The sequence below is a fragment of the Echinops telfairi genome, unplaced genomic scaffold (assembly GCF_000313985.2).
Source record: "Echinops telfairi isolate 266 unplaced genomic scaffold, ASM31398v2 ScPeMD7_41;HRSCAF=154, whole genome shotgun sequence".
Taxonomy (NCBI): domain Eukaryota; kingdom Metazoa; phylum Chordata; class Mammalia; order Afrosoricida; family Tenrecidae; genus Echinops; species Echinops telfairi.
The window spans coordinates 859,600-868,686 of NW_022103939.1; the positions used below are offsets into that span (position 1 = coordinate 859,600).

Genomic DNA, 9,087 nt, shown 5'->3' on the forward strand with positions numbered 1-9,087 from the left:
ACAACAAAACAGCAACAACATCAATCCACTGACGAAGAACAAATTAAAATATACCAAGCAAGAAAAGCTTGTGTTTTCCAGTCTAGCCTGTTGGGGCACCATGCCCTGTCTCCAATGTACATCCTCATCATTCCCTGGGGATCTTGCTACTCCCCTCCTCTGCTGTTCCGCTGCACCCTCCCCCGCCCCCCTCCCCCAGTGCCTTGCCTCAGCGTGGCGGGGTCAGATCAGGCACAATTCCCACACTGTGTCTGAAAGATTCTATGGACAAAATTTTCTTTCTTTTTTTCCCCCCTGTTTATTTATTTATTTATTTTAATCATTTTATTAGGGGCTCATACAACTCTTATCACAATCCATACATACATCAATTGTGTAAAGCGCATTTGTACATTCATTGCCCTAATTTTCTTTCTTTTCTGCTGGAATTTTGAATAATGTAGAAAGCATCATGACGGGGATCTGAGTCTTCAAGTTTCCACTTAAAGAAACTTTCAACTTACTTTGGTGAGTGGTGAGTGGAGCCTTCAAACTTGTGAGTGGCATCTAAGACACAACTAAAGGTCTTTTCCACTCGGACAAAGAAGAGCCAGTAAAAGCAAAGATTCAAGGAAACTATTGATGAAAAGGACAAGTGGAACTTGTGAAATGTAGCTTCCAGCAGGTTTCACGCCCTGAAAAGGTTGGAGATTAGCGTCCACTCAGAGGCAACGTGGAAGAAAGACCTGCTAATGAATTTCCAAAAAATGGGTCTTTTTGAAAACTGCAGGAATATTGTTGTGCCCTTGCACATGTGGCATCACCGTGAGCTGAATTTTAGTGAACTCTACTTGTTTCATCTTTTAGTTTAACTTGTTCCAACAACTTAGTGCCAGCACCACATGGAGAAAGAGCCAGGAATATTCTCCCCACCTGTTAGTACACCATTGTTTTCATTTGTCAATGATGCTTTTTTTGTATTTGTGGAATCACTGCTCAAAATAGGTAAAGCACATGTGTCAAACGAGCTATGGTTTATCTTTCCCACAGTGTAAATGAAATCCTTTCTTGACAAACCATCTGTGAAAGTGACATTAACTCAATTCCTTTACTTTCATGGCCTTCTGTGCTTAGACACTAATTTCTCAGTTTACTGGCATAAGGCAGGCTTTTCTTGTACACATCTACAGAACGTCATGGTGATATATCTGGAGGTTTCCCCACATTGCCAGAAAATCTTCCAGGATCCAAAATTGTACCTGTGATAATCTGTATTTTGACATGGAAATAATAAAAACACTTCCCCAACATTCCATTATTGTTTTTTCCAAATACATATAATTAATCTTATGTTCCCCTTTAGAATGTTTTGACCTCCTTTTATTTCTAGTGAATAATAAATCTCATTAAGATATGTAATTTGTTGGATAAGTTCAAGTAAGATTACTACTAAAGAGACAGTGGTTGGGATATTTTGCTTAGGGCTCTAATGCAAGTTAACTCAAGAATAGGTAAAGGATTTATTTTCCATACTGAAACTCTAGAAAATTGAATTGAAATAATTTGTTCACTAAAAGACAAATCTTGTATGAAACAGCTATTATGAAAAACCCAGAAAAGTATTTTTCACTGAAAGAAGCATGAGTTACCATAGTTGGGAGTAAAGGGGAATTTAAGTAATTAACTAAAAGTAGACACATGTTAACTTAGGTGAGGGAGAGAGATAAGAAAAAGAAATGAAAATATATACTTTCACATTATAAGAAGTACTCCTTACTTTTTAATTAGTGTTGAGGTTGAATAGAAGGTTAAATGCAGGGATGGGGAGTTTGAGAACTGAACCTTCTTTCTATTTGATTTTACCTCTAAAATATAAAGTCTAAAAGTAATACATGTACTTAATTCAAAAGGCTTTATGGGGATAAAATGACCTAGTAGTTGTAAAATGCTTAAAGTCGTGCCTTTCACAGAGTATATGCTATGTAAGATAAAGTGGTTAATTTGAATCAAAATTTGCAACAATTGGGCGAATAGGAATTTCAACCTAGGACAGTTGGGCTATACAATGTGTGCCTTTTATGCAATAGTATATCTAATGTAATATCATTTAATATCATGTCACTTCCTGGAGACTTAAATACCCAATTTAAGGACCTTCTGGAAACCCACTCTGAGTTCCTGGGTCCTAAGGGCATAGACCATGGGGTTAAAGGCTGGGGGCATGACATTGTGTAGCACATTGAGGAGAACAGGAATGAGGGGAATCTTTTTTCTTGCCAGATGGGTGATATTTAATACAACAATAGTTGTATAGAAAAAGAGGATGAGGATGAGATGGGAGCTGCAGGTACTGAGGGCCTTTGATGTTGCTTCAGCAGAGTTCAGTTTCAGAACTGAGCGCAGAATCAAAGCATAGGAAACAAAGACTAGACACATGTCACTCCCTAAGACAACCCATGCTATAGTTAATTGGTAGAACTTGTTAATGGTTATGTCATCACAGGCCAAACTGGTGACTCCCAGGTTAGAGCACAGGCAGTGCTCAATCTCGTTCCTCGAGCAGTAGTGTCTCTGGGCAGCCAGTACAGGCACTGGGATGGTCAACACACCATTCCTGAGCATAATGGAAAGTGTAGCTTTGACCACAAAAGTGTCAGTCACTATGGAAGGGTATTGAAGAGGATAACAAATGGCTACATATCTATCCACAGCCATACAGAGGAAGATTCCTGACTCCATAGATATAAAAATATGGAGGGCATAAATCTGAGTGAAGCATTCAGGGAGGCTGATGGACTTGGCATCAAACCAGAAGATGGCCAGCACCTTGGGGATGATGGTGGTGGACAGTCCAATGTCCACTACAGCCAAGACATAAAGGAATTGATACATGGGCTGGTGCAGGGCAGGCTCTTTGTGGATAGTGATCAAGATGAGGACATTGGCACCTACAGCTAAGAGGTAGAGCAGGACCAGTGGTGGGGAGAGCCAGTGTTGCCATTCATGAATGCCTGGGAATCCCAACAGGATGAACTCAGATACTTGAAATCTTGAACTATTGGCTGTGTTCATGGTGGTATCCATATTGTGAGAACTCTTTCTCTCAGCATCTGCCTTTGAATTAAGGAGAAAAGAAAATAATGCTTTAGTTAGTTCAACTGAAGACCAAAATATGTATATATAACTTGTTCATTTTAGACAATTTTCTTTCAACTCCCTTTAAATGCCTGGAACCCACTACCATCTAATCAATTCTAACTCATAGTGACTCTACAGGACAGAGAACTACCTCCTAGGGTTCCCAAGCCTTTAAATCTTTAAAAGGCTGCAGAGTGACTGGTGGAACCAAGCCACTGACTACTGACTGGTAGCTCACTGACTGAACAATTAGCCACCAAGGTCCATATACAACTCCCCTTGGAAGACTTTAATACCTAATTTTTTTTCAAATTGTTGTTTTTTGTGCGTGCTATTCTATAACTTGTGGGTCTGAATTCTCATATTTAAAATTGGGATTATAAATTAATAAATTAGTATAGTATAACTGACTATATAGTGATACCAGATATAAGAAACTAGACGTGAAAAACAAAGACAAAACAAAGCAGCAAAAAACGAAACTAGAAGTGAGAAGGTTTATCCAAAGCAATTTTCTGATCAGCACCTCCAAAACCCCAGGAACAGGCCCAAATCCAGACATCAAGAAAAAAAAATTGTTGGGCTGTGCAAATTTTCACCAATATCCTTCAGCTATGATATTTGTTTCCTCTTCTAATTTTAAAGGTAATGGTTAGGCATCTTTGAAATTATGTTTTTAAGCAATCCATCTATATTTTAAATATACAAGGAATGAAATTGAACAAATTTCCATTCACTTTCTGAACTTTCTATGGTGTCGATTGGAAATATGGAAGGGATTTATTATATGCAAATATATTTATCGCAATTATATGACTCACACTTGATCCCTTGATCACATTTGTCTTACATTATTGGTTATGATTTTGATCATTTTTGGTAAGTATATTAAAGTAATTTAATCAGAATGTGTACTTTAAAAAATACTCTTTAGGAATATTTGTATAACCGAGAATTAATTTTTGACAAGTATCTATAAATAATATCTTGAATATAGTATACTATGAGTATTGCTTGTTAAATATCTAGGCATAAATATTTTCTTTTCCAAATCTCTTCCTTATCTTCAATTAGTAGCATTGTAATATTGAAGCTCCAGCTCTCAACCCCTCTGACTATGCTATTTGTTAACTACAATAAGCATATACTCCCCATGAAACATAGAACTAGAAGACAAAAGTATGAAAAAAAGCACTGGAAGTTAAAACAGCACCAACCAAAGATAACGATGCTTAGTACTTTAAAACTTTTAATTTTCAAGATTTTCCCTGGTGTTTTTTCCTTTTACACATTTGAAATTTCACGTAAATAGCATGCTCAATTCTGTCCTTTTGTTTAACATAGTCCACATGAATTTCCCAACATATTTTGACAATCTTTACAAGCATCATTTTGTATGATGGAATTAGATATCATCATATGGTTTTATAACACATTCCCAAATTTATTTTGTTTTTTCATTAAACTCAGGGATAGGGAGACTTCCTTTCAGGTACTTTGGACTTGTTGTCAGTGGACCAGGCCCTGGAGAAGGGCATCATGATTGCTAAGGCAGAGAGGCAGAAAAAAAAGAGAAAGGCCTTTGACAAGAGAGATTGATACAGTGGCTGGACTGATGGTCTCAAGCATAAGAACAATTGTGAGGATGCTGCACGACAGGACAGTGTTATTTTTCTGTTGTACATATTGTCCCTACGAGCTGGAAGCAATTGGACAGCATCTATCAAAAAACCCCAAACAAACCCAAACTTGATGTAATTGTATTTCTTTTATTATTTTGTCTAGTCTATCATTCACTTGGTAAACGTTGTCAGTTCTGAAAATATTTCCATAGTTACTTTCTTGTGATTTTCTAGATAGACAAAAACATTGCTAACAAATGAGATATGTTCCTTTATGTCTCATATAAGCCATTAGAAATTAATGGCAAACCTACAACACTTAAAAAACAAATAACCCACTGGGAAGATGAGTAAAACACCTGAAAAGAAGTTTAACAAAGGTGGAAATCTGAAAGACCAATAAACATATGAGAAAACGTTCCTGATCATTAGCCTTAAGGGAAATGCAAATTAAACTAACTATGTGAGATCACCTAACACCCCCAAAGATAACCCAGTTCAAAAAATCAGAAAGCAACAAGTCTGGAGGGGGTGAGGTAATATAGGAACTCTCATCCATTTCTGGTGGTCCTGCAGGTGTGTGGAACCACTATGGAAATCGATCTGGCAATACCAAAAACAAATGGAAATGATCCAGCAATCACCCCACTGGGTATATACCCAGAAGAAGTAATTAATAGACCAAGACCAGACATCTGCATTGCAATGTTCATATCGAGGCATAGTTCAAAATGACCAAGAATTGGAAACAATCTAAATTTCCATCAACTAATGAGTGGATGAAAAACTCTACTATATACATACAATGGAGTACCACACAGCCCGAAAAAGCAGTGACAATTGCATGAAGCACATTGTCTCATGAGAAGAGTTGGAGGAAATTATGCTAAGCAAAGTTAGCCAAGCACAAAGGGACAAATACAACAGGAATCAACTGAGGTAAGCTCAAAAAGCACACGGGGCATAGAGGATAAGTTAAAAAAATGCATAATTCCTGGGTCAAGGTCCAGGCACCTTGCCAGGGTTCAGACCCAACTGAGGGATGCATACAGCAGCCAACTAAAATGGGGGGTGGGAGGAAAAGATGACTGTGGTGGGGGAACAGGGCACTAATCTACCTACAGGGAGGGGATTGTTTATGTCTCCACAGGAAAGAGAAAGAGGGACAAGATCTCATCCAGGAGTGCCAATCCTTGAGGGCAACATATCGAATCGAGCAAGAACTAACAGAGAGAATGATGGGGCTGGGTCCAAGCTGAGCTATGTCGATCCCTCGCCAGAAGAATGTAATACAGAGGACAACATTGAAGATATAGCCCAGGGAGAGAGCTGGTTTTTCCAGACCACATAGGAGCAAATTAAGAGAGAAAGAGTGAGAGAGTGGACCTCATTGTGGTTCACTAAGCCCTGAGAATGACATTCCTGCTTGGAGTAGGGCCTGCCCTACCCTGAGACAGGACGTCGCCTCACTGACCCACAACGCTATGGAGGACAGCACTGGAAATACAGTGCAGAACATGTGCCTGGTCTGCATTCCTCCTCCCCCAAGTTGCCCTCCCACCATGAACACCGCCACAAACACATACAAACAGCAGAGTGAAACAGAAAGGGAGCACAACAGGGCAGCAAGGAGAGCAAAGTAATGAGTTTCTGAGGAATCCCAAAATAGACTTCTGACTTGGGGGGCAAGGCTTGGTCCCTCATCAGACCCAATTGGAAAGCATTTATAAGGGTCAGCAGACAGACCTGGACAATTGATAGACTTTTTGTTTTTCTTTTTTTCTTTTCTTTTTCTCTATGCCTATCTATATAGATAGGCAGGATAAGCAATCCCACAGAGAAAACAACGGGACTGGTGATTCTGGGGGAACATGGCAGTAAAGGAGGTGGGGAGGAGGAGTGGGGACAAATCAGGGACAAGGGGACAATAAGGGACCTAGAACTGAATGTCTGGTGGGGTGTATCAAGTGCAATGTATCTGACAGGAATTGCTGAGAGTCAAATGGAGCGTGAGCATGATAGTGGGACAGGATGAAGGTGAAAGGAAATAGAGGAAAGAACTAGGAGACAAAGACCATTTATAGAGGTATAGGCATAGGCATGTATTTATGTAAATATATTCATTTATAATTATATAGGTCAATGTACTCATATTTATATGTTAAGTGTTAAGATAGCAGATGGATTTGGGGCTTCAATTCTAGGCCTCCCTAAACCCAAGCACTCTGATATTCGCCTTCTTCATAGGATTGCTGAAGAAAAAATGGGTGCGTAGGTAAATGTGGGGTCTTGAAGGCTTGGAGTTAAACAATGGTCATCTAGCAGGGAAGAAACAAAGCCCACATGGAAGACGAATACCAGGCTGTGTGAGCACAAGGTGTTGCCAGGATCAGGGATCATGTATCAAAGGATCCAAAACAAATCATTATATTGATGTGAATGAAGGGGATCGGAATGGAGACCCAAAGCCCTTCTGTAGGTAACTGGACATCTTCTGACAAAAGGGTCACAAGAAGGGACGATTTAGCCAGGGTTCATTGCAGCACCAAGGAGACAAACAACATTCCTGTAGTTCTTGAATGCTTCCTCCCCTGCACTGTAATGATGCAGTCCTACCTTACAAAATTTGCTTGACTGAAGTACTTACATTGGTACAGATAAGAGCTCTCACCACAAGGAATGCAGGACAGATATGCCCTTCAGGAACAGTGTAGGAGTCGCGATACTATAAGTGAAGGGAGGGAGTCGGGAAAGGGAGAAAGGGGGAGCCGATCACAAGGTTGGATATATTATCCTCCCCACCCAGGGCATGAATGATAGAAAGGTGGGTGAAGGGAGACAACAGAAGGTATAAGATAGGAAATAACAGAGGGTAGGGGAGGGAGGGGAATAAAGAGGAGCTGATACCAAGGGCTCAAGTAGAAAGAAAATGTTTTGGAAATGATGATGGCAGCATATGTACAAGTGTGCTTGCTACATTTGAATTATGGATTGTTATAGGATCTCTACTAAAATGATGAATAAAAAAGAAATTAATGATAATTATAAGATCTTTATGATTGCATAGGTATTTAATGTGTTCATTACATTTCATGAGAATCAAGGTAGAATTCACTTTAAATATGCATTTTTCCCCCAAATACTTTTTTTGGGGGGCTCTTATGTCTCTTATCACAATCAATACATTCATCCAGTGTGTCAAGCACCTTTTCACATATGCCACCATCATCATGTTCAAAGCATTCTCTTCCCACTTCAGCCCGTGATATTGGCTCCCCCCCCCACACGCCACTCCCTCATGAACCTTTGATAAGTTATTGATTATTATAACAGTGATTCTGGAAGTTCCTTTTTTATTTTGAGCAAGTTGGAGGTAGAATTTATTATCCTAGATGCTGTGGCTTATCACTTATTCACAGAGTTTTTACCAAGCGTCCCTTATGTCCTGTTTTACTGAGAGTCCCTTATGGACTCTTCTTTGTTCTGTGAATAATTTGGTTTGCTGTTGTTGTTTTGTTTGCAGTCTTCTGACAGGAAATTCCAATTTTCTCAAGTGTGATCATGCTAGAGTCAGAGCCTATATCTTTTCTCCTCTATCATCTCTCCTGTTCCCTACAGATGTGAAGAGACTGAGAGAAGGAATGCACTGAATGTGTGCAATCAAATAAGAAAAGCCAAACAATGGAGTCAAAGACAAGGCAATAAGCAAATTCAGAGGCCAGGACAGAATTCCAGGAACGTGAACCATATCCGTCCTCTCACCTCTCAGGAAGCAAGTCAGAGATGTACTTACTTGTTCCGGATGCACTGTGAGGAGGAGCTCTGGCTAGTGCTGTCCTCTCTTCTACTCTCCTGGGCTGGTGCATAGTGTATTTTTGTTCAGACCAGATCAGTGGCTTTGCTTGCCTGGAGTCTGGGCTCTTGTATATATCAGATCCTTCAGATGCCCTGGTTCTGATGTGCTGCTCTCTAGTCCCTCTCCAGTCTATTTCAAGAATTCTCTAAGGTCTAATAGTCTTATATTACACATTCTTAGAGTTTATTCAAAGATCTTCTGGGATTAGATCTAATCAACCCTGTTCCCAGATGCCCAACAGATGGATAACTTTGCGTTCCAGGCTACTTGGGCTTAATTCATCCCTTTTCTACTGAAAAATATCCATCATTCAAGGAAGATACTTAAGTCTATATAACTCACAATGTATCTTCACCATCTCTGGATTTCTCTCAGTATTCTTTAAGCAGTATACGTGCATCACAAGGTGAGTTAGTTAATTGTGCCAGCCTGGCCGATAATCACATGTGGTGCTGGTTGAAAGGCGGAGGGATAAATGGGTGGTGACGCCTC

The 9,087-nt window shown here is 39.6% G+C and overlaps 1 protein-coding gene across 1 annotated transcript; it reads right to left on the reverse strand.

Annotated features, from left to right (window-relative positions):
* Positions 1-2,112: 2,112 nt before the first annotated feature.
* Positions 2,113-3,063, reverse strand: LOC101644968 (olfactory receptor 688-like). The gene has a single exon (XM_013008437.1). It carries the CDS (start codon positions 3,061-3,063, stop codon positions 2,113-2,115), a length of 951 nt encoding a protein of 316 aa, XP_012863891.1.
* Between the last annotated feature and the right edge of the window lie 6,024 nt (positions 3,064-9,087).